The 27256-nt window shown below is 31.6% G+C and overlaps 1 protein-coding gene across 3 annotated transcripts in view; it reads left to right on the top strand.

The window, feature by feature from the left end:
* Positions 1-27256, top strand: part of Vps13B (vacuolar protein sorting 13B) — a 352214-nt gene that overhangs the window by 47194 nt on the left and 277764 nt on the right. For all 3 annotated transcript variants that reach the window (XR_015038688.1, XM_085808080.1, XM_085808081.1), the window contains exons 8-10: positions 3544-3720; positions 16246-16418; positions 26488-26685. Coding sequence is in view for 2 of the 3 variants with exons in the window: in XM_085808080.1 (XP_085664206.1) it covers positions 3544-3720; positions 16246-16418; positions 26488-26685 (548 nt within the window). In the remaining variant the exon portion in view is untranslated. The remainder of the gene's footprint in view (positions 1-3543; positions 3721-16245; positions 16419-26487; positions 26686-27256) is intronic.

Raw genomic sequence — 27256 nt, 5'->3', positions numbered from 1 at the left:
TGTTAAGCTCCTTCTGTATCACTTGGTAGGTGCAGCAATTATCATCGATTAACATTTTCTGTATGGCAGACATATTATTTGGGATAACTGCCAGCAACGGCCTTCCTGTGTGTTCTTTATTCTAAAGAGAATTGTGCTCTCTGTAAAATTCTGTAAACCATCTGAGTACAGGAGCATGAGATGGACCTACATTCCCAAATGCTAAGTGTAGATACTGAATACATTCTTCTTGATTTAATCTTACTTTAAAATCATGGCATGGTAATGTTCTTATGTCAACTTGATTTTTCCTTCTGCCTCAAATTTATTCTATGCTAAACTAACTTGCATCTGGCCTATAAAAAATTGTCTGCTAGGATAAAATAGTTCATACTTTCAAATCTAACTGTTAATTCATCTCTACCACCTATTGTCTGCACATATCTAAAAAATTTCAGAGTCATCAACATGTTAAGCCATATTGGTAAAGAATGATATAAATTCTGCATGCATTAAAACCCAAACTGGAGCCTTTAAAGATTGCACACTGAATTTTATTAGTCAGAAAAAAATTAGTTGGATGTTAAACTGATGGGATCATAACAAATGTTTTTGTAGAGAATCCAAGCTAGGTGGGGCAGAACTCATATCAATAGATTAATCATCATAACTCACTGGACCTTTAATCCTGTGAAACATGTATAGTATATGTCTTAGGTACTGCAGGATGTAGAATGCCACCTCCCACCAAGGATGTTCTAGCAGATTAAATAAGTCTTTGAGTGGAATGGCAGTTAATTCTGCAATAACTGAGAGATGATATCATTATCTCTAAAGAAAGACGTTATTAATTGCTGTATACTATTTCAAAATGATCGTGCACTATATTAACTCTCCTAAACAACTATGATAGGAGTCCTTAATTGCTGTTCTGTTACCATGTGAGTATTTTCTCTTTATAATTTTATTTTGTAACTTATAAATCAACAAAATGGTTTTTCGAATGTTCATTTGAAATTTCGCTGTGAACTGTGAATAATGGGAGTTTTTGTAAGTTATCTTTTAATTTTGCATGTTAATGCTAATAAATGTAAATGCATTATTGCCTTAACCCTTTCAGGACGGGCGTCCCATATACGCATTCCCTAAGAACGTCTCTTACAGCCGGGCGACCCATCCAGCATTAGTAAAGATCGCATTCAGAGGACGGGGGATGCGTATATGCATTTTAAGTATATGCATTTTAAGGTGGAACGTTTTTCTGAAGGCCACTAGATGGCATACTGTGTCCATTACTTTTGAAATGAACGCAGTTTTAGGTTCCTGACCTTGAGTTTGATATATTCTGTCTGACTTTGGTATTTTACTCCTCAACTGTTGCGAGGGTGGGGGGGGGGAATGAAAGCATAAACAGAGGTGGGCTCTTTAAATCGCCGCATGCTAATATAAATATTCGCGTGTCTTATTTATATCCAATTCCTTTTTTTATTCTATTTTTTTCCTGTACTATATACGATCTTTCAGGGTTACTGTGCGGAGTTATTTTACGTTTTGCATTGCCTTCAGATATATTTCCGTTCCTTCTTTTTTTATTTAGGAAAGCCTCACCTCCAGTCTATTATGGCAGGAAGGCGCTATTTATCAGAGGAAGAATACCCTTGCATGGTTAGTGAACCATTTACTAACGCAAATGAGAGTACTGATTCATTTTCTAAAGAGTTAAAAATTCATACTTTTTCTAAGAGTTACAAAGTGATACTTCTCTGTGCTTCGAGATTTAACATACTCGTTTTTATTTTAACTAAGATTGTTACTTCATACTGTAAATAGTCTTTATTGTGTTCTTTTTATTAATTTTAAACTTTATTGATGGATTTTATCAATTAAAACTTTGGAATAATTTGAATAGCGCTTCCAAAAATTATTTTAGATGATAAGCAATTTTTTAAGTGTATTTTCGTGTAAAATAAAGAAAAAAAATTTTAAGGGCTAATTTTAACATATATAAGAGCTCAAGTGATAACTAAAATGGTACCAAAAATTACGATGCTAGAAGCAAAACTTTTGTTTTTCTGATTTTTGTTATAAAATTAGGCTTAGCGATGCAAAACCTCCATCCTGAACGGTGATTGCCTTCGATTCTCTTCTGTCCCGCACGAGCATCTTAAACAAAGGTGTGCCATCGTGAAAAGGTTAAAGAATGTAAAGGAATTCCTAAGTTAGAGAAAATGGTATAAAAATGGGATCACAGTGCTGTAAAATTAGAATTGGCATGAAGCATAATGCAGTCAATAGTTGGTAAAAAAATTTTTGTGTGAATTGTAAAACTGTGGAGTTATTTTAATCTGAATGAAATTAGAAATGGCAAGATTTCTTGGAATATAGTTATATAAACTTTGAATTATGTATTCTGTGACTTCATAAATGTACATATTTTAATCTTTCTCAGTGATTGGAGTTATCATATTAACTACCCAGGTAACACTATTTTGATCAGAATTTTATGTTGTTTATTATTTTTAATTAAGACTAGAAATCACTAATTATTTATGAAGTTAACACTGCCAGTAATTAGATGACAAATTTTTTGTTTCTGCTATTTCCTCTGCAACAACACTTATGTTATAAATATTTTATTTGAATTTGACTCAAAATTATATCTCCACATCTCGTAGTTGTGTTCTCTTTTGATGTCAAATCATAGTTTACCATTGCTATAGCTGAAAGGCAAGCATCTTAAAAATAGACTGTGAGAATCCTATTTCTCATATAATAAAATAAGAATTTTCTGTTAAATAATGTCTGTTGTACTGAATTTTCTTTAACTTGACATGCTTTGTTTTCCAAAATAATTGTCAACATGTAGTAAGATTAATTACTTGTTCATAGCTGTTTTCTTAATCTTATTTTTTCCCCTGATTTTTAGATGTGCTGCTTAAAATCATATTTTTTAAAAACTGGGTTTTATGTTATGGGTTTGCTGCCTTAATATTTTCATATTTGTCATTTCATCATTTAAGAACTAATCAAGTTTGCAAGTCGGTTTATTTTTGAGTCTCGTAACTCCTTTCCATCTTTTGACATTTCGATGACATGCAGTAAATTTAACAACATTCTGTTTTAAAAAGCAATCACTGTAATCTTATTCTTAATTATTAAAAAATTTCTTGATTTCCCCATGAATATGAATAACATGTTTTGCCAACTTATTTCTTTTTATCCATTATATTTGGGCTTCAAAATCTTGCTCAGATTTAAAGTCTTTTGGAATTTATAGACTTCATTACCCATGTGGTTTAACATGAATCAGTCATATTAAAAGTGCGCTAAAATTGTACCTTAAAGAGCATTAATTTAATGTTAGAAAAGAAGAAAATAGTCTCTGTTTGCTAATCATTATGCATGATTTCTTGCACAATTATGATTATGATTTCTTTCATAATTATAAATAATTATGAGATCTCTTGTATATTTATAAATCTTTATTATTTTTTTACATAATCATAACTTTGTCTTTTATTTTTTCAAGATTATTTTGGTTTAAATTGCTGAATTTTGTTGCAGATCGGTTATCAACAGTGACAACAACGTTTTTAGAAGAAAGCAACTGGCATGAAAGTTCAACATGTCGTCTAGTATTTGGCCCTCTTTGTTTGGATATTACAAGTAGTTTAATTCATAGACTATCAAAACTAGTCTTTTCTGCAAAAGATTGTGAATATCCGAATTATTATCAGCCTAGTAAGTTACCCCTTTTTCTATTAATTTTCTATTTCAAAATATTCTCTTAACTACATAGACATAACATTATGCATGTGGATAACAAGTATGTCAGATTAAAATATAAAATCAATGAAAATTCAACTTTCGGTTGAAAAATTTTTTTTAAAGTAAACTATGAATTTTAATGGAAATTGACCCATGTTCCTCTGTCTTGCTGCTACTTGATGCAATTTCCCTTGAAATAGCATAGAATATTTCTGTGACACTGGTCACTGAGTAAGTTTTTGACCAGAGTGTCAGTTATACGGAGCTTAGATGCCAACTCATTGGAACATACTTAGGGCTTGACAGTAAGATGAGTTCTGTTGAACTGACCAAATACAGCATGGAAACTTGTTAAAGATAACAAGAGACTTTGATTTACAGAAGATTTGAGCTCATGCATCACTTTGAGCAGTCAGGGAAAGACAAAACTGTAATGGTGTTGTATTAAAAAAGTAAAATTGCAGCTAAGGTGTAAGTTAATGTAAGAGACATATCATTTAAACATATAGGCAACTAATAAAAAAATAATAAAATTGGAAATGTACAGTTCAATACAACACTATATTTTTTACAAAGCTGAATATGAGTAACAGTGTTGTGTATAAAAGGGGACACTGTACCCATTTTGCTGAAGGAAACTTATGTTGTGGATGAGTTTTGGGCAGGCTGCATGTGGCTTGATATGCCTGAGTAGGCAGTGGCACAGTATGTAATGACTGAGCCAATTTTGTTTTGTGCAGATCTGTTACTGCTAATGCTCGCCCCCACACTGATCAGTTTGTGGAAGCTGGTTTTTCAACCTTTTCGTGCCGCCGCGCCTTTGTTTAAGACGCTCGTGTGGGACGGAAGGGAATCGAAGGCAGTCACCATACAGGACGGAGGTTTTGCATCGCTAAGCCTAATTTTATAAAAAAAGAAATCAGAAAAAAAAAAAGTTTCACTTCTAGCCTCGTAATTTTTGGTATCATTTTAGATTATTACTCGAGCTCTTATATATGTTAAAATTAGCACTTAATAACGTTTTTTCCTTTATTTTACATGAAAATATACTTAAAATTTTCCTTATCTTGTAAAATAATTTTCGGAAGTGCTATTCAAATTATTCCAAAGTTTTAATTGATAAAATCCATCAATACAGTCTAAAATTAATAAAAAACACAATAAAGCCTATTTACGGTAAGAAGTAACAAAATTTAAAATGAAGACTGTGTGTGGTAAATCTCGAAGCACAGAGATGTATCACTTTCTAACTCTTAGAAAAAGTATCACTTTTTAAATCTTTAGAAAAAGAATCATCACTCTCATCTGCGTTAGTAAATGGTTCATTAACCATACAAGGGTATTCTTCCTCTGATAAATAGCACCTTCGCACCATAATAGACTAGAGGTGAGACTTCCCGAAATAAAAATAAAAAAACTGGAATATATCTGAAGTCAATGCAAAACTGACTGGGCTGTCTAATAACCCTAAAAGACCGTATATAGTAGAGGAAAAAATAGAATTAAAAAAGGAATTGGATATAAATTAGACACGCGAATATTTATATTAGCACGCGGCGATTTAAAGAGCCCACCTCTGTTTACGCTTTTGCTCCCCACCCCACCCTCGCAAGAGTTGATGAGTAAAATACCAAAGTCAAACAGAATATATCAAACTCAAGGTCAGGAACCTAAAACTGTGTTCATTTCAAAAGTAATGGTCACAGAATGCTATCTAGTCGCCTTCAGAAAAACGTTCCAGCTTAAAATGCGTATACGCATCACCCGTCCTCTGAATGCAGTCTCTAGCAATGCGTGGATGGGACGCCCGGCTGTAAGAGACGTTCTTAGGGAATGCGTATATGGGGCCCCCGTCCTGAAAGGGTTAAAGTGGTATTCTGAAGTCTGCGGGGAGTCAAAGGCCTAGTGGTCTGCTGTTCCTTCCCTAGTGCATATACAAAGATCAGTGTCATTGTACCAGAAGCAGAACAAATATGCTGGGAATGGACTGTTTCCAGAGACGTATTGTGTCAGTGAAGAAGTGCTGCTGTGTAACATTATTGACCCTTTTGGAAACCAAAGGAACCTTGCAACCTGTGGTGGCTGTGAACCATTTCTCTTGTCACTTTTTGAGCATGTGCTCCTGAGTGGTCTTCTTAAGATATGATGTTAGGAAGAGTTGAAATCATTTCATCTTGAGGTTGTTAATTGTCTTCATTGTCAGCTGGTTCATTTCCTGTGATAGCCTTGTGGGCTGAACCCAACATAGAACAGGACAGTTAGGCAAAGGAGTTTGCAATATTAGGTAGCAACTGGCATGTGTAGACTTCTGCTATATGTACCCTATATGGCTTAGACATCATGGCATTTGCTGCATATTCAACTGCATAGCAAATTGCAGCATGCGGGCAGTTAAGTCTGCTTTGAAAATGGAATTGTTGAATCAGAGCCTTCATGTCAACTTACACTGAACAGTGATATTCTGCAGATGGCAAAAGCCATTGCCATTTTCCACGTAGAATCCTTCCATGTAGGTGACGTCTGCTACCTCAGTGCACACTGAAGGGTCCATACTTTTTATTGTTTAAAAGTACTAACTGTAGATATATTGCCACGGAGATCATGTGTTCTGTCAAGCCTGTTGACATCTGCAGTGATAGCCTCCATTTCTCTGCATCTGCAGTGATAGCCTCATTTCTACCAGTAAGGCTAAAGGTATTAATCCTGCAAGAACTTGAAGTGATGCCATTGGTATTGTGCAATATGCTTAGCATATGGTAAGTAGCTGTAATGATGTGGAGAACTGAGGTTCTGCCTCATTTAATGGGACAGATTTTTACCATATTGAAACTTCGTATAGCACAGTATGCTGCATTACTGTCAGATACCATAAGCAAGGGAATCTGGATGATATTTCCCGTTTCATAGTAGCTGTACTGTACAACAGGTTAGCAAATTCGAGCACTTTTTTCTCAATGTAGCGAATATGAGGGAGCTATGAAAACTGGCATTCTAGCATTATTCAGAGATTTCTCAGTTGTGTGACATATTTGATGTTTTTGCTTTGGAGCAGGGCTGGCCGTAGCATGTTTGCAGCCATAGGCAAACCTCAAAAGTGCCACTTCCATAGCTTCAAATACCTTAAAATTAAAAGGAAACATATTTCTAAAAAAATAAGACAATATCACTCAAACAATATTTGCGATTTTTTTTTAATTAAGAACATACAAACATTGGAATAAAAAGTAGTACAAACAACTCTTTTAAAATAATAAAGAATACTAGTATAATATACAAAGTTTAAATCTAAATTAGTCTCTTTTGAACCTTTTAATATGCAAAATCGCAATTAACTTCTTGCTCATCTAATTTATTAGTCACTTAATGTTCAATGGCCAACATTGCTATTTTTACACATCTCTTTAAGTATGTAAACATCATTTAAAAACTCGAGAATATTCAATAGGTTGAATCGAGTGCACTAGCCTGATCTATGGTAAAGCAAAAAAGTTCTATTTTATATTTCTCTTTTGAATCTTACATAGGTTCATCTACACTTTCATATGAAAATTTTATTTTTTTAGAATTAACACGATGACATGGTGTAGTCAATTCAAGTTTCTTAACATCTATTTTAGCTAATTTTTCAGCTTCTAAGATAATGTTGCCAAAGTATTCATCCATTCTTATGTCTTTTAAAAAAAGTTTAAACTGCCACGGAAATTGTGCAAGATTCACTCTCCAGTGCCACCGTTTTTTACACAGGCGCATGTAGTTATGTGATGTATTAGGGTGGAAATAAGTGTAAGTTTTGCAGTCTAAAAACTGTTTACTTTTGCAAAATTAAGAATAATAGAAAAAATGAAAATACAAAATTTAATGTGGAGTAAAACTATAATAAAAAAGATCCCAAAGGATCAAGGAAGTTAATTTACAGAGTGCGCTAGGCTAGGCCTTTAACCCCACATCATCATAGATAAAATAATTACATCGAAAAAGGCAATCATCTAATACGGGAATAATTTGGAAGCCTAATAATATAAAATAACAGCTTTTCAGGTAATGCCTTCCGCGTGAGAAAAAAGGTAAAATCTCATATATCTTTTTATTTAAATTTTGTGCCTAAATAAGGGCCAGAAGTCAATTTTGATAGGGGCAGTCATCATTCATAAATTTAGAATGGAATTAGAAAGGTGCAAAAGATTTCCTTGATTATTGATATCAACAATAAATGAAAAAGTCCTAAGTCACAAGCAGACTGGAAAGAAAAGAGCTATTGTGAGGTCAATAAACTTGAACTCACACACACTTGGAATAGCTGGGTGATAAAGGAGGCGGGGGGGGACCCGTTAGGCGAGTCTTAGAAGCAAGTCAGACTGTCAGCTGAGAGGAGGAGAGAAATTTTGGCTACTATTCAATGCTACATTTAAAGGCCTGGCAGCAATCGACCCCTTAGGGGGAAAGAAAAGTAACCTGTTTAGTGGGTGAAAAGAAGCATTTAAGAATCAATTAAAAGTTAAGGGCAGTCGTGTGCGGCTGCGAAGATAAGGTTGTCCTTTGCTAAAGAGTCAAGTGTAGTAATAAAGATTTAAAAAAAAAAAAAAAATGGAGTTTCGATCAATTTATTTTTAGACTACTGAAGTGTAATGTCAGGTTTCAGTGTTATACCTTGTAAAATCAATATACCTAAAAAAACATATATTTCTTCTGAATTTGTTGGATGCCACGATTTTGTTCTTGATTTTTCTTTTGCAGGATGTTGATTTACATACTGGTCTGCGAAACAATTACTTTCAGTAACAATATGAAACATGAGCAGTTCATCAAAAGATAAGAGGATTTGAAACATCCGTTATATCTTTCTTTATTCCCGGCACCTACTATAAACAGTAAATGAAAACAGAAGACACAATAAAAAATAAAAAAATACATTTTACTCAAACAGAAACATAAGCAATAACCGTGCAGTCATTACTTTTGCAGTTTCAGAAACATTTTATCTCCCTCTCCATTTCCTGCATCCCTCTTCTCTGAAATAGTATCCTCTTTCGCATACTCTGTTGAGGTCATTGTGATGTTGCATTTCAAAGCTTTGAGAATAATTGTGGTAGCAGTGCAAAGCTAATGATAGTATTTCGGAATGGCATATATGTATACCCAGTACAGTTAACACATCGGCTGACCAAGGCGTACATATATGCCCACAGCAGTTAAGAAGTTAATGAATTGTTTAATAAATCAGTGGCTTGAGATAAAGCAAAATCTTTTGATTGAAGTAATTTATGATGGATTGAAGTAGCTTATGGGATTAATATGATTCAAAATTTTACACCAAATGTCAATCGAACATAAAAACTTACATTGTTTCATTGTTATCAATAAACCAGTGGCCTCATCTCGAATCTTACTTAGTATGCATTTTCATAAATACTTAATAAAACATTGTGAGTATCTTCTGTTTCAAAATGTAAAGGTTTTAGGGAATCTGTATGACTTTTATAATGAGTGTTGCGCAGTGACTTCATTGTAAGTGCTTTAAGGTGTTTTCTTTGTGGTCAACTGAAAAGTTGACAATGCAAAAACTGTATATAGCTTTTAAACCATGTGAAAAAATTAGCTGATTCCAAGGTAGATTTTACCATATTGTTAATTACTAAGTTTAATGAATGGTTGCTACAAGGCATGTAAAATGTTCTGTGATTTAAAGTTTTAATTCTTGGTTGTACTTATAAATTCTCGCCTCTCACATTTAAATTGTCGTAACCTTAACCTCTCTTATTTTCTAATTTTAATCCATTCTCCTCCAGCTCTTCTATTAAAACTTCAGATAATTCTGTACCAGTAGATCTTTCAGTAGGAAGAAAAACCTAGAAAATGCTCATTAATGTTGCATTCAAATCCTGCTGCTGATTGATCAGTGGAGGCATATCTTGCTACAAATGTCGTTTGTTCAACCTTACTCACGTTAGGTTCAAGTCAAGAATAAGCGAATAATATTTCACATTTTGAACTTATTTTACAATATAAGACATAATGTTATCATTTAACAGTCCAATAATTCTGTTTTGAATGCTCTAAATGTGTTGCTATATTTTCTTCACTGCTGAGGAGTATACAAACTTGTTCTTCCATTAATTATTGGGTTAAACTTGGCTAGCAGTTGAATTAACATCAGAAAATTTCCGTTATTATGTTCACAATACTGCTTGCTTGTACCCAAAAAGACTAGAGAACTTTCATCAAGCAGTTTTTTTTACTAACATTTTGCATAAAATTACTTCATGCCAAAATTTCATTTTGGAATTAATTAATCATTGTGCAACTGAATCTACTCTTTGACAGGTTTCTAACCTTTGTTTCAGCTCTATCCATTATTTCAAATTATTTACATGGGTTTTGGAGTCTTCAAGCTTTTTTAATATCTCACCAATATTTTTCATTTTCTGTAACTCTCATTTAAAAATGAACTCGGTTTTGAATTACTAAAATGGCTGCAACAAAACAGAACATAGAATGTTTTGACACTAAATATACCCGCCAGTCTCTTGAAACGTGTTCTCTATTTCTTAAAATTCTGTTATAGTACTTTACTAATCAGAACCAAATACACGGGGTAACTTTTAAAGAAAATAGGAAATAACCTGAGATGCCTTGGATCAGAATATAGGGATTTAAACAAAAGATGTTATACGTCTTGGATATACTACGGAGCAACCATCCAGAAAGTTGTTAATTACTAATAGATGATACATGTATTAGTAGTCTAATAGTCTGTTAATCAATGTAAATAACTTGTCTGATTGTTAAATACTTGCATATTAGCACTACCAACTTAGAATAAATCATCAGATTTTCTGAATGCAACTCTGGCGATCTTGACTTTACATTTGCAGTGAGCAACATTGCCATTTTCATATGCGTTTTTTTTTTAATTCCAAGTTTTTATCCTAAGTTTGATGATGAAATTTTGATATTTGTTATCTTAAGCACAGTTTTTATATCTACACTAGTGGACTATGCCTGCAGTGAATTTCCTTCAAGAATAGGGCTTTTTGTGAAATCAAGAAAAAATAATTACTTTGAACTTATTCTTAAAGCAGTTGCCATGAAATTTGCATCAAACCAAAGGAAACAAAAATCCACTTGTAAAAAGGTTTATTGGTTGATTTTTAGGATAATACCTAATTGAACCTTGATATATATTGTTGCGTGCGTACAGGTTCGTTATGAAATGAATGCACAAGTCCAATGAAAAATGAACAAAAATTTATTATTATCACAACGAATATGATTAAATTTTCTCAAATTATCATGCAGCATTACAATATCTCACAGTAGTTATCTTTTAACTACTCAAATGTCCAATAGAATGTAATTCAAAACAGCTAAAGAAAGCTAATCTGCGAATTCGCTACAATCAACAAGAGCAGTTTTCTAAACAACAAACTAGGTAACTACCACAAACTGAGATGTTTTCCTCCTTTTATAAGATTTTAAAAATTACGCGCTAGAATTTTCTAGTACTTTCTCGAAATCAAAAAGAGATATTTATTTATTTAATGCACGTGCTCTTGAATTTTCAATTTTCCAGCTTAGCTTTCTTTTAATATTCGTCACGCGCTGCACTGCGCGAGAACTTAAACCAGTTAATTTATAATTATACTAACATTAGCTTTTTAAATACCAAATTTGTAACAATATATATGTATGTAGTAAAATTTTTTTTCCAGCTATGAGCTATTTTTTCCAGTAAAAAATCACAATTATGTCAAGATGGTTGGATTAATACATAAGATCCACTAATTGTATGCTTATATATATAGATAGTGGCTTAATCGTTTCAACAGACCTGCAAGAATCTGAAAATTTCCTCAGGAATTTAAATCAAGATTCAGAATCATAACCAAATGAGCAATGTACTTTCTTCGACTTTGAATTTAAGCATCTTGGAGATTGAAGCATCAAAATCCATCAGCAAGAAAAATTCCTCAGAGATTTGAGATGAAAGATTGTATGCTAATATCAACTCCTGTTGTGAAGAAAATGTCCAACTGAAATGAAAAAGAAAAGCCAAAAAGAGAAATTTTCATATAGAGAACAGCTGTAGGAGCTTTATTGTATCTTATATTAGGAACAAGGAGAGATTTAGCATTCTGTGTTGATATTCTTTCATGTCACCTCAAAAGTCCTTCCAGCATTGACTGTATCAATATAAAACATGCATTCAGATATATAGCAGGTTCGTTTACTAAAGATATTACATACAAGAACAAAAACACAAACAAGGAATTCTGGAGTGGTATAGAGATGGAAATTTTGGAGGATAGACAAATAGGAAAATCTACATGTGGTGTGTAGTGATGTTGTATTGTAGTTGAGCTATATCATGAATTAGCCAAAGGCAGTCAGTTGTTGCAACTTTGATAACTGAAGCCAAGCTGATTATAGCTAGTGACTATTCTAAAGCAGCTATTTAGTGTTAATAAGTTATATGAAGTTGCAGTAATTCAAGTAGATAAGACTGCCGCAAAAACCAGAAATTTCATTGATATATGAAGCACATTGGTATCAAGCGCTTTTTCACATGTGAGAAAGTTCTAGAAAACCAAATCATTATACGACAAATACCAACAGAGGAGTTACATAATGATTAAATGACTATTCAAACTGAGACTATTTATTCTTTGTGATAAAAATTTGACTCTTTTTGACTTTCTTGTTTCATCATTTTTTTTTTTTTTTTTTTTTTTTTTTTTATTGACAAAAGAAAATGTTTAAAGCTTGTTTTTTAATAATATAATAGTAAAAATAAAGTTAAATGCAATTTAGTTTTTAGGTTTTGATAAAACAGTGTTTTTATTGCCATTCTCAGGTAACTCTTACTTGCTTCCACTTTGTATTGAAGTTCCAAACATGTAGTATTTTAGTACAGTCAAAAGTCGTTAATCCGGACTCGTCGGGACTTCGGTGATTCCGGATTATCGATTTTTCCGGATTATATATCATCAGTTTAAATCTCAAAAGATGCCATGCAGAAATTCTAAAATTAAAAATATGAAATCATAATTTATGAAATAAAGAACAATTATAATCTAAAGGGTACCAAATTTACAAAAAAAAAAGCTTAATATTTATTTGTTTACTTTATTAAACATTTCTTTCAATGTAAGTTGCTTAAGTTGCTTCATTTTATGTGATAATACTTTTCCTTTAATTCTATAAACAGACATAATTTCTTGTTCAGTTACAAAGTTTCGCTGTTCAAGTCCCGTAATTGCTGTGCCGAGAATACCGACTAACTTGTCAATTGAAATTTTTTCATTTTCACTAACCTCTCTGTCACATTCTTCATGTCTTTATCCATTTTTTGCAGCAATTCCACTTTTAGTTTGATGGACATCGAAACATACTTTCGTTTTGTACGATCCTTTGGGAGCTCCAGCATCGGAAATTCTATTTGACATAATCGAAAGTTCAAGTTTACTTTTATAAAATTGCTCTTACAGTCTTAAAAAAAATAATAAGCCAGATCCAATTCGAAGATTAAGGAACAATGCAATCATCAAGATTAACTGAAATAGATAGTTAGATAATTTTAGCTTATACCGTCCGTTATACATAAAACGCGCACGCAAAAATGATTTCTACGCTTGCTCACACGCATATGCGCAGTCGTAAAAGGTCTTACGTGCATGCGTTATGCCTATGCGCATGTGTCAACGCGGCGCACGCGCAGAAAGTTTTTATCTTTGAGATCCGGATTATGGGTGTCCGAATTAACGACTTTTGACTGTATTCCATGTAGTGTTTCATTTTCATGTATTTTCAACCATGTTATATTTAGTTCCAAGTAAAATTCTCGTTTTTGATCTGCTATTTATTTTTGTTTCAGGTAAGTTCTAGAAATTCATTTTTTTATTTAACAGGACAGTTGTACAATGTTCTTAACAGTCTGTCTTTAGGTTTTTAATTTAAAATTCCACTTATTAACCTGTTCTGAATTAAATTATCTATTAATGCCACAAATCTGTAATTATTGCTCAGTTCCTTTTACTTGGTTAAAAACTCACTGAATAATTTATCCCTGTATTGCATTTGAGAAAAATCTGCTTAGGAGTACTTTTGTTTGCTTGTGTTTAATTCTTTAAGGCTTCAATTACCTTGTGAATATCTTTTTTATCCTCTTCATTTAAATAAAAAGTATGGAACTTCTGTTCTGCTTCTTGATTAATAGCACTTCATAAAGTGGCTATTTTTTTGTTTCTGCCAGTTTTATATTACCATTTGTTATGATGGTAGCTTAGTTCATACACATAATCTAAAAATTCTGCAGTGAACTGTATTCATTCTCTGTATTTAAATTCACATCATCAACTAATGCACATTTTATCTCATATATGGCTACGAGGAATCATATTCAAGGATCCTGGATTTCATTCAACACACACTCTCACTGCTTGTTCACGATACTTTCACTCTTTCACAAAAACTTTGAGCTGAGAGGTCCACGCACATCTCTCAACCATGCAGTTATGCTGAACACCACTTGACACTATCATGAAAATCTGGAATTTTTGCTTCCATTTCTTCAGGTTTTCATTTATGATGGCTTTTAACCCTTTGAGGTTCAGTGCATATTTTATTTTATTTTTTTTTTTTTGAAAAAATAACTTTACATGTAGATAATTAGCCCTTAATACAATGTTATTTCATACCAAAGAAAAAGGTATGAAGTAAGATTGTAAGATAATCCATGACATGGTGAGATGTTGCTTGTCTTACCACGCATCTAGAGCAGTAAAATGGCATCTTTGCCTGAGCATAAATTTTCCATGCTTATCTAAAGGGCTAGTTTTAGTAACCAAATGAAAATGCAAGATATAAAAAACGTTTTTGAATAATTATCTAGAAAATATTGATCGTATTGGCAAAAAATTACATAATTTTTAAAAAATCTCTTTCTGTATGACTTTTTAGATATTTTTTAATGATTTCATAATAGATTTGAAACAGAGAAGGTCTTCGTTCCAGTACTTTATTTGCTATAGGTTTGAAAAGGCAGATATTTAGAAGGCCATCATGTTTATTTACATTTCATCTCTCTTTCCTCTGCTTAGGATATTTTTCTATGGTCAATTCCACTCATGTATCCATTCAGTATTCAATGACATTGCGTGTTACAGAGTCATGTTTTCATTTCTTTCGGAAAAATACTAAATATTTTTCATGTTTTAACAGTATTGCAGTTTATTAAAAAATATAAATTTGCATTATCAACATATAAAATGAACATGATACTTGAATTTAAAAATATTTGAACGATGCTGCCATCTAGTAGCAGCAATTCCTGCATGCGCTGTGGGATGTGTTTGTCCCACCTTTTAGTTTCAACCGTTCTTAATTAATATATATGAATTCAAATATAATTTTTATTAGAAAAGGAAACTTCCACACAAAAATATTCATACAAACACCAAAAGTTGTTGCTCAGATGATTTAAATTGCATTAGAAATTAAGAAAAAAAAAAAAAAAAACTCCTTCAAAGTTAGAGCTGGAAAGAATTTTTATTTTACATTATTTCCATAAATGAATACTAATGCTGCCATCTGTTATATATTTAGAGAATCAAAAGGCATTATTGTATGTATTTTAAATAGAATTTTGCAGCTTTCATTCAGGAGATAAAAACGTATAAAAAAGGTGGAATGCCTGGCGTCCCACCGCCCGTCAAATGGTTAAACTGAAACTGTTTTATGGTTTTAATCCACCCATGCTTAATTTAAGACCTTAAATAGTCTAAACATGTCACTTTGCTGCTTTGTCCCTTGTGCTGAAAATAAATTGCATACTTAACCTGCGAGGAGGTGAAGTTTCAATTTTGATTCATATACTGTAAATAATTTCCAGTCATGTCAATTTTAAGGATGCTTTTAAAGTTATTTACCAGTCAATATTAAGTAGTATATCTCCAAATGTTTTGACTAGCTGTACCAAGTCATATTCTTAGATGAAAATAAGACAATTCAAGATCAATTAATCATCATTTAATATACAGTACTCACTACTGTTCTATATTACACTTAACAGTGGTGGCACGTTTTATAATTATTGCTACCTACATACATGATATCTAGTTGCTCTTCTGTTACCTAAGAGCAATAATTAAATGCATTAAGAAAAGCATAAGGTTAATGTTATTTACATAGTTTTCTGTAATATATTTTATTATTTCCATAATATTGATAAACTGTGAACATTAATAAGGAGTAGTATACAAATTGCATTTTATCTGGCTAAGTCATAAAAGATCTAAAAAATCTTAAATTTGTATGTATGTAATGTCATTTGTTACTTGCTCTTCTACCTTCCCAAGCTGAAAATTATGTACACTTTTAATTTTCTACTCTTTCTGTCATGTGCATTTGTTTTTAATCCAAGAAAATGTTTTATGTTAAAAAATTTGAAAACTTTTAGAGTAATGATAGTCTTTTACATTTCAAAATGCTTACTCTTTCTAGGGAAAATTTCTACAAAACCAGTTAATATTACTGATGATGATATCAAACAGTTGGAAGAATTTGTATCAGTTCGGCAGTATCATCTAACATTGTTTAAACCTGTTTTGCGGATATCAGTGGCAGATCACTTAGCATATTCTCCTACTGCAAAACCTGAAGTAAAGAAGAAAAAGGTTATTATATTTTATCGATATTTAAACATCTGTTGCATATTTGAAATCCAAAATCAGTATGTTGAAAGTGTGTAGAAATATAATAATAATATGTGTGTTTTAATTATAATTTGTAATTTAAAAACTGCATAAAGTAAATGCAATTTTCAGTATGCTGAGTTCCATTTTAAATATGCACCTCTTTAACAATGTGTGAAGTTTAAGCTGTAGAAATAGGTGTTGCTTATAAGTAAAGCAACTGTGGGCTGTCAGAGTTGAAATGTTTGTAGCATCTCTGATGGTGGATATAAGAGTTCTCATCTTGTAAAGCATGCAATATAGGCAAAATAATTTAGGTACAGAGCTTTAGATGGTTCACTGTTTATTAAAGAAATGTTATAAACTATGAAGAGATGTGCTTAAGGAAAGGGATGCAAAACTGATTGCAGAAATTATAGTCTCTTTATAAGCTAATTTTACTTAATTTAGGATTTTTTCCATTTCCATTAAGAACAAAATTGCATGAGCATTATGGGCAAATGCAGATCTTGACATCAAATGCAATACTTTGAAAAGATGTAACAAGGTAAACAAAATATAACAATACTCCAGTTAAATTTCTGCATTACCACCCAAAAATTGTCATAATTCTCAAAGCATTGCCATCCTGACAAGGTTTTGTTGTTTAGTAAGTGCTGTTGTAATGCTTGTGCAAAGAAGTGATAATTTAAGTGTGTCCCATTTAATTAGAATTCCCAAACCATTTAACAACACAAGCATTTTAAAAAATTTTAAGTCGTAACTTGAATACACAAGTAACTCAACTTAATTTGAATTTTTTTATATGTTTTTAACAGGGTTCGTAGCGGTTCTTACAAGTGCTTATAAGTCCTTATATTTGAAAATAAAATATAAAGGCCCTTATAGGTGCTTACTTTTTCTTTAAAGCCCGTATTTTTTTGTTTTTAGTGCTTATTTTTTGCTTTTAGTGCTTTTTTTTAATCCCTTTTCTTTTAATGAACGCGCATTTTTTTCCCCGTACCAAAGCCGAAACTAAATAAACAACTTTTCTTCCTTATATGCAACGTCAGATGGTGAATCATAATCCCGGAAATTGCTTTTCCCCCCCTTTCTCTGCATTAACGTAACCTATGGTGCGTGCGAGAGTACAGACAGGTGCACGTCGTTCTATTGGTCAAAGAATTGGGAAAACGGTAAAAAATTCCGATACATTCGGTATTTTTTTTCCCTCCCACCCAAATACTACACACCTTTTGAATTTCTATGAGTATATGCATGAATATTTATAATAATATAGTTGCAGTAACTGCTGAAGTATAGATAAACTTCTAAAAATGGGTGTGTTTTTACGCAGATTAGCTTTCTAAGGAATAATATTCGGAATGGCTTGAATAAAAGGAAAGTAATCGAATAGTCAAAATAATTTTTCCTCTCCCCCCCAATACATTATACAGTACGGAGGTTGTTAGGTTCTCCCCTTTCTCCGCAAAATCTTTAATATTGAAGCAGCGGACTTTTTTTTTTTTTTTTTGGTCACTGTCCAATCTTAATTGACTAGGACTAAAAGTTTTTGCGGTCTACCCAACCCAAGCGAAGATTTATTCTATTCCGGAAATTTAAGGCAGTCTGTTGAAAATTAGAATCAGAAAGACCCCAGATTAGTTAAGTCTCTTTCTTTTCCTTTATTCTCCGAATACCAGCAGCTGTTGATTCCAATTGCATAATATCACATGTGGAAGAATTACGCAGCACGTATTGCGCAATAACGTTTGCAGTATTTTGCAGAGATAATTAATTTTGATGTTCAGTCTGAGTTGTTTATGAACACTTAAAAGAGTTTTACTGTGCTTTCTAAGCAGAATATTTTTCAGTTCCATTGGTCTATTTTTATATGCTGCACATATCGAAATGTCAAAATCATTTATTTAGCCGAGAAATCTAAAGAACGGCTACAATCTCCCCCACTCCTCTTTTTCCAGTTACTATCCGGAATATTCGGCAATTTCCGAGTATGCGGGTTAATTAAGCTTTTACAGTTAAAGGATGACTGCATGAAGCAATTTCCCGTCTTCTGATTTCAGAAATGTGCCTCTTTTTTACTTAAATTACTTTGCTTGGAATATATGTTAAGGGAAAGCTGTTATGCAATGAAAATTTAGAAAATGTTCAGAATTTTGATTTAAGTTAAATTATTTAAATATTAATATGAGTGAAAAAATAAATTGTATTTATTATTAGGTGCCAAACGAATACAATTAATATGGCTTATTATTATTTATTTTCTATATTTTGAACTGAAATTTCATCATTAAAGCTTGTAATATAGTTTAGTTCTGCATAGTTTTTTTTTTCTCTCATTGTAAACTAATTCTGTAAATTGAACTGTCATTTAAAATTTAAAAAAAAAAAAGTTAATTGTTTTCCATGGTTGAGGTAATGCTCATTCTCTTAATAAATATTGCATTGCTCATATTTTAAATTACAAGTCTAATTTTTAAAGTTATGCAGTTGTGTATGATGTAATTAGACAAGTGCTTTTTTTTTTCCCTTAAAATGTGCTTGAAAAGTGCTTATAGGTGCTTATTTTTTTAACTAAAATGTGGCTACGAACCCTGTTTAAATTTCAGTTGTGTAATTTGAAGACTTGTATGCCCGTACTTCATAGTTTATAACTTTGATCTGTTTACACAATGCTGAAAGCAGTTACCTGGTATAGCATAGTCATAAGAAGTTCATGCTTTTCAAAATTATTTTCAATATCTGTTATGCTGCAAACAAAAACTGACTAGCAGAAATGGCTGTGAAGTGAAATGGCTGTTGAACCTTTTTGAATACTGTTGCTAAATGACAAGCTTGTAGCACTGTCAGGAAGTCATTAATATATATGCTGAAATAGTGGATGAGAAATTATTAGATTTTTATTGTATTGTATTACTTCTACAAGACTGGCAGCATAATGAAGTATGCTTTGGTAAATCAGTGGAGATGGGCAAATATGTACCTTTGGAGGATGTTTAAGATATGTTATTACATACTCATAATTTAGCATCAAATCTATCAGCAGTGCATGCTGGTTGTCATATGTCTGGATAACACCAGGTAACACTATAGCCCATTTGCAATGTATGTTTTTTATGCAAGATATAATTGTCTGTTAATAAAAGGAAGTATTAAAAAAAGTAAGTCGTCTTTAGGCAAATAAAATCATATTTTCAAGATAGGAACTGACAATGGAATAAATTTTCATTACTTGGCTATATTAAATCCACGTACTAGGCATTCTAGCAAATGTCAGCCATTCAGTATGCACTTTATGGAATCCCAACACGTTATAAAGGAGCATATCATGTTATATCAGTGGTTGCCAAATGTTTTTTAGAAAGGGTCAGATTGTGAAAATTTTAGGCTCAGTGGACCAAGTAGCAAACATAAATATAAAAATGGATAATTTTCTGATAGAGGAAAAAATTTTTTTTTTCCCTCTATCAGAAATTTTTTTTTTTTTACTATGCAGTTATACCTGTACATAGTATTAATACATATTTTACTAACAAAAAAAAATAAAAGATGTATATTTACATATTAAAAAATTATGCTATTAAATAGATTAAAATTTCTGATGTGAAGAATGTAATTGTTTTTTCTGAGACAATATCATACTGGAATACTTTCTACCATTAAAGTTGTTTGCAAATGGTCATTTGTTAATAATGACCTGATTTGCGATTTTACATACAGTGACTCTCAAACGTATTCGTATTCTTACAAGTTTCAGTGAGATATTGCTTTAATCGAAACTTTCCAATTTCAGTGATCCTTCTTTTTTTTTGGGAGGACTGAATACTGTGTAACATGCTTAGTTTGGTATTGACAATGTATATTGCGCTGTTTTTGCACTGCTATTATGCCATTGCATATTAAACGTAAAACTTTGTCATTCATTTTTTTAACGAAATAATTGGCACTCCATTCTGCTTTTTAAAAGAAAATATTAAAGGTCAATATTTTCTCTTATTTGATTTTGAGAGTGATATGGTGATGGTAGGTAGTGAAAATATGAAAGAACAAATATACCTTGACAGGAACCATGCACACCACTATAGCAAAACTATCAACATGCACATGCGACGCACTATGCACAAACATTCGCTTGTTGGAAGTGCTTTTAAAAACTATGTTAAATGAGAATATGTCAGTAGTGCCATTTGCAGTCATTATTTACAATTTTTCAACTCAACTATCGAACGTTGCATAGTTCCACACAATTTAATTTACGCTTCTTGTAAAAGTCAGTATCTCACGAACTCTAGTTTGTGGACCCCTGTCTTATTTGATTATCCTATTCATGGTGGTAGATTTACTGGCCTTGATTGTTTCCTTGATTAACTGCTTGTTTTTTTAGGTAATAGTCTGGTGGATTGATCGCTTCTGCATAAAAGTCTTATTTTCATGTTTCTTAGAATGTAGGTTTGAAGAAAGTGAAGATCTCTGGTGTGGCCCTTACAATTGACTTACATAATTTCTTCCTTCGAGATTACCTAAAAGAGCAAGTTTAGTCAGTGAAGTCAACTAGAATGCTGGAGTATCACATCTTTAGAAAAATGTGATCTAATTTCACTTAACAGTTTTTCAAAGATGTCTCTCTTGTCAGATAGTCCTCATGAGTTGTGTCTTTATTAGCCAGATTTGCTTAATTTCTTTCTCAATCATTCTGTGAAATTTATATGAGTAAAATTTTTAAAGTGCATAATACAAATACATGTATGAACATATTAGCTGTAGGGTAATATGCTTGATTTGGAAAAGGGGGAATAATTGCTAAAACAAGCATATTTTCATTGTTGTAGTCACTACAAAAGGATAACGAACATAAACTCAATTTAATATATATATAAAGTTCATAACTACAAAATATTTATATTGCCCACCAGCGGCCGAGTGGTAAAGTCGCTGAACACTGGTAGTTCGGTCCGAGGTTCGAATCCCGCGAACGGGCTGGCTGCATGGGCGTTTTTGTGGTTTTCCCCATGTGTAACGTGTATACGAGCCAGTTTCCCTTAGAAAGTCCTCCACGAAGGCATCCCTCCCATTAGGCAGTTAGCCCTTGTGTGCTTTGCCATAATTAAATACACCAACTAAATATTTATATAAAAAGAAGTTCAGTGAATAACTAGCCCACTGGTGGCCAAACAATAAAATCATTGAACAGTGATAATTTGTCCCTGGTTTAAATTTACTGAATGGTTTAGCTGCGTGAGTGTTTTCATGGTATTCCTCAAATGTAATGTGAATATGAGCCAGTTTCCTCTAACAGGTCCTCTTTATGAAGGCATCCCTTCCCTTTTATAGATAGTCATTGAGTGTTTTACCATAATTTTAAAGTATTCATTGGTTTTTTCCTATTATATTGCAAATTTGTGTTCCCCTCAAATAGTCTGCTATGCAGTATTGAAAAAATAAAGTGTAGAGCAATCTTGCTGCAGTGAATATTATTAACATGTTTGCAACCTTGAAATGGCCTTACAATTCACAAGCAAAAATATATAACTGAAATAGCTTTAAGTTTAAATTATTTCTCAGCTATATATAAATTTTAATTTTGTTGCTCATAATTATTTGTCATGTATAACAAATCATGTGAAATGTGATGTGGAACATGAATATATTATGTGGAATATGGTGCTTATTTACAGTACAGAATCAGCTAATAGAGTAAAACTTGCAAACATTAAACAATGTACTAAACAATAATAAAGAAAGTACATATTTCTGTCATGGAAGATTTTGTAAGCTGGAGATTTTCCTAATGAATCTTATTTAGCTATTTGTCATGCAGAGTTAGGTCATTTGTGAAATGAAACACAAACACTTCTGGTTGCCTCTCATAATTTCTTTTTCATCTGTGTATTTTGCATGCATTATGATATACAACCAGCTTCAGGGCTAAATATGAAAGGAAGCATGAAGAATGAAACAGTGCTAATTTGTGATGAAAAAGTAATATACAGTCAAAAGTCGTTAATCCGGACTCGTCGGGACTTCGGCGATTCTTGATTATCGAATTTTCCGGATTATAGATCATCAGTTTAAATCTTGTAAGATGGCATGCAGAAATTCTAAAATTAAAAATGTGAAACTGTTTATGAATAAAGAATAATTATGATCTAAAGGGTATTAAAATTTACAAAAAAAAAAAGAGCTTAATATTTATTTGTTTACTTTATTAAACATTTTTTTCAATGTAAGTTGTTTAAGTTGCTTCATTTTATGTGATAATACTTTTTCTTTAATTCTATAAACAGACATAATTTCTTGTTCAGTTACAAAGTTTCGCTGTTCAAGTCCCGTAATTGCTGTGCCGAGAATACTGACTAACTTGTCAATTGAAATTTTTTCATTTTCACTAACCTCTCTGTCACATTCTTCATGTCTTTATCCATTTTTTGCAGCAATTCCACTTTTAGTTTGATGGACATCGAAACATACTTTCGTTTTGTACGATCCTTTGGGAGCTCCAGCATCGGAAATTCTATTTGACATAATCGAAAGTTCAAGTTTACTTTTATAAAATTGCTCTTACAGTCTTAAAAAAAAATAATAAGCCAGATCCAATTCGAAGATTAAGGAACAATGCAATCATCAAGAGTAACTGAAATAGATAATTGGATAATTTTAGCTTATACCATCCGTTATACATTAAACGGGCACGCGAAAACGTATGCTGCGCTTGCGCACACGCATATGCGCAGTCGTAAAGGTCTTACACGCAAGCGTAAACGCCTATGCGCATGTGTCAACGTGGCGCATGCGCGGAAAGTTTTTAGCTTTGAGGTCCGGATTTTAGATCATTCCGGATTATGGGTGTCCGAATTAACGACTTTTGACTGTATTTCCTTTGAAACTTATGTATACCTTTTTTTTTTTTTTTTTTTTTTTTTTTTATGAATTTATAAATGTTATGTTTATACACAACATCTACTTTAAAAAAGAAATATGAAAAATAAATGCATAAAGAAATACTTTATTAAAGAATATTTATCCTAGTATAAGCTACCTCTATACTTGCTACATAATCTTTTCTGGTCTCAGTTACTTCAGGAGACTCTGTAATTGGCATTTCAAATGAACGGTTTAATCTTGGTTTGATGGTAAAATTTTCTCAGATTCTTGATTAATTGCATCATTATTTTTGTGATCTCTGTCAGTTATTCTTGAATTATTTTCATTGTCATTAGTTTGTTCCTTATTGAAAATAATGAATTCTTCTAATACTTGATTTTTATTGAATTTTAAATCACTTTTTCAATAAAGTTGACCCGCGTTTCTGCTCGTTAAATATTATATCTCTCACTTATTGAGATTTATTTGGTTCAGGAATATAAATTTTGTATGCTTTTCTTTTCATGCTTTAGCCTATCATAACTTGTTTTTGAACTTTTAGATTCATATTGTTATGTTTTTTGTGTCGTATACCGACATATACTTCACATTAAATCTTTTAAGATAAGTAGTGTTAGGCTTGTGTAGTTCATAAGGTGTAAACATTTTGTTATTTTTGTGACTCCTATTATTCACATGCACAGCTATTTTAACACTTTCACTCCAAAATTGTATCGGTAATTCTGCATAAACCAACATAGCTCTAGCAGTTTGGATTATAGTTCAATTAAAAAGTTCAGCTTAAATTACTCCCCCATGTGTAACACATTGTAAGTTCATTTTTAATTCCCGTTTTACTAAAAAATTCCTTTATACTTTTAGTTAAAAACTCACTGCCATTATCACTGTGAATTCTTTTTAGTTTCTTTCCTCTTTGATTTTGCTCTGCAGTTTCACTCTTTTTTCTCAATTGTAATTACAGACATGAAGTTACTGTAATCTTATACCACTATTAGAAAGTAACAACTTCTATCTGTTGACTTCTCATTTCTCACCTGAATCTACATGGCCTAAGATATGTTCTGATTGTTTAAGTATCACACTTTTATAAGAAGTTTGTGTCATTTTTTTTCCCCTAATGTACGAGATTCACAATTATTCTTGAAAATTTTTACATTTTCTAATCCAGTGACTGGTGAGTTTTCCTTCATTTCTATCAATCTTTAATAGTTTAGGTGACCTAGACTCAATGCCATAGTATCTTATTATCATTACTAATTTTAGCTTCTTGTATTATATTTTCTTCAACTTCATATTTATTTCCATTTCTGTTAGCTATATAGAGAATGTTTCTATGTTTATTGATCACTTCTGCTTTAGTTTTGACAAAAATTTAAATCATGAACTACAATTTTTGGTACTGACAGTAAATTTATTTTTTAATTTGGTGCTTGCAGGACATTTTGTACTCTCAAAATGTTCTTATTCTGTGAGTTTTCCTTTTTATTACTTCTTGACGTTTACTTCTTGCTCTTGCATCATTATCATCCTGTCTCTTGCAAGTTTTAATTTCAATTTCCTAATTGGCATTGTCTTTTTTATGTGGTTTTGGTAAATCATCAGCTTCAATGACTCTTCTCCATACTTTAATTTGCTATTCACCCATGTTAGGCAATTATCATCAATTAATAAATTTTTCTACGCGAGTAAAATTCGTCATATTGTATACCATATTTTTCTTCTTTTCTAATTTATATTCACAAATTAATATATAAATCAGATTTACCTCTAAAAAAATTAGAGATGTTCATAAGCCTAAACAACATCCTTGTTCTGTATGAAAGTTCATCAACAGAGGGTACAACCATAGGGGGCTCTCTGCTATCAATTATTGATGAATTTCTAAATGTTATATTTTCTAAACATCTGCTTTGAAAGGAAATATTAAAAATAAATGCATAAAAATGGTTTTATTATAGAACATTAATCCTAGCAAGAATTACCACATTCTCCAAAATCTTAAGCATTCTCTACTAATGCCAGGTACATTACTCAATCTTTTATAATCAAGAAAAACATTAATGTTAGCAAATATTAAGACTGAAAATTATACTTTTATAAACAAATACTTTTCACTCTCACTAATGGACATCAGTCAAAAGTATTACATTGGTCTCCTCCTTGTGATGTCAAAAATTCAAACAAGAGTAGAATAAAGGCCTTCTTCTATTAAGGTGATGTTGGCAAGGGTTAATTTCATTACTTATACTTGCTCATATGTGATTCTTGCAGTGTTACATATTTATCAGGAAAGCTTCACAGTGGCTAAGTGCTTAAGGTTGCAAAATTTTGGCATTTAGTCTTTGCATCATTGGCTGGCAATTAAATGAGCTGCCTTCATGGAATTTTCAAATAAAAGCCAGTTTCTGTTAAAAAGTCCTTTGAAGACATTACTTTCTTTAGACAAATAAGGATAGTGTAGTATGCCATATTTAAATGATTGTATTAACTTATTAAACATAATACTGCCTGCACAGAAAACTATAAGTATAGGTGAGTTAATATATTTTTTCCTGAAGCACTTTTTTTAAAAGGTCTATCTATGTTATGTATAAAAATTTTAAATTAAATTTATGTAAGTTTATTTAATCAAATAAGTTATGAATATTATTGCCTTGAAGATCAAATGCGAAGGTGAATATTTTGAGCAATATCAGTCATAGATTTCCTGGAGGCAATGTTCTGTGTAATATTTGCATAGTTATCTGATTTTGTTTCATTAATTTTTTTTAATCACCTGAGTATTCATGTGCAAACTATATGTCTTTCCATATGAAATAGAGAATGCTGGAATTTTTTTAATTTAAAGTTTGAAACAAGTATGCTTCATTTTTAAACTGAAAATTATAACTTGTTCAGCCCATTGATAAGAGACAATGCTAACTTTCTAAGTTGACAGCATATAGTCACTTTTCTTATAGCAGGTCCTGTTTTTGCTCTAAAAATCGGTTTAGTCGAAAATTCAAGGGGTGCATTGAAAATATTAACAAGAAACCTTGTATAAGAATAATTTTTTTTCCATACAAGTAAACATTTTTACGATTTAATTTTCAACTGATTTTTCTAAAATTTTGCTTTGTTTAGATTTATATAAAAACAGAGACAGTGATTTTCCTTTTTCTTTTTTCAGAAGTCATTGAAATATTCAAAACTATTAAAGGTTGCAAAAGCTTTAGATATATTATCATGTATTGAAATTTATGCAGATTGTGTGGATTTACAAGCAACCTCACCTATGTATCCAAACAGACTTGTGAAAATTTTAAATAGCTTATCTCACCCTTCTCATTTGTTACTTCACCATTGTTTTGATTCCAATTCGATAAAGGTATGCCATTTGGAAACATTTTATTCTCTTCTTTTCGTATATTATATAAAGGATTTACATGCTGTTATTTCTTATTATGTAATTAGTACTTTAAAAAACATTTTGCTTAAATGTAACAAATATCTGTAGTTTATGTATACTCTATTGTTTTTCCAATATTTTAGTTATAAATTGCTAGAAGATCCAAGGACTTCTGCTTTGCAAAAGTTTTCAATATACCATTTGACTTTTGCAAAAGACCTGCATTAATACCTGGTTTTTTGAACTAAAAATGATTTTTGTTTTTATTAAAAATGATGAAAACTATGTTTAGCATTGGTTTTGTGCATCAATTGTAAAGCAGCTGTTGTATTTTGTTTCCCATATTACCTGTCATAGGTGCTAAACCTTAGTTTTTGTTTTACAGGAAAAACAAAGTTTTAGAAGTTTGTTTATCCTTTGTTTTTTTAAGTTAAATGATAAACCTTGACTTTAAGGCAAGTAAATCTGGAAGTTTCAGAAATAGACATATAATGGACTCAAATCATAAAAGCATGTTAATGTAATTGATTTTTTCTCTCTTAAGCCCCTT

Source organism: Stegodyphus dumicola, chromosome X1, assembly GCF_044657685.1.
Source record: "Stegodyphus dumicola isolate Sdum_Otavi_A_Nest chromosome X1, ASM4465768v1".
Taxonomy (NCBI): domain Eukaryota; kingdom Metazoa; phylum Arthropoda; class Arachnida; order Araneae; family Eresidae; genus Stegodyphus; species Stegodyphus dumicola.
The sequence above is the reverse complement of the archived record's forward strand: the minus strand, read 5'-3'. Positions and strand labels throughout refer to the sequence as shown.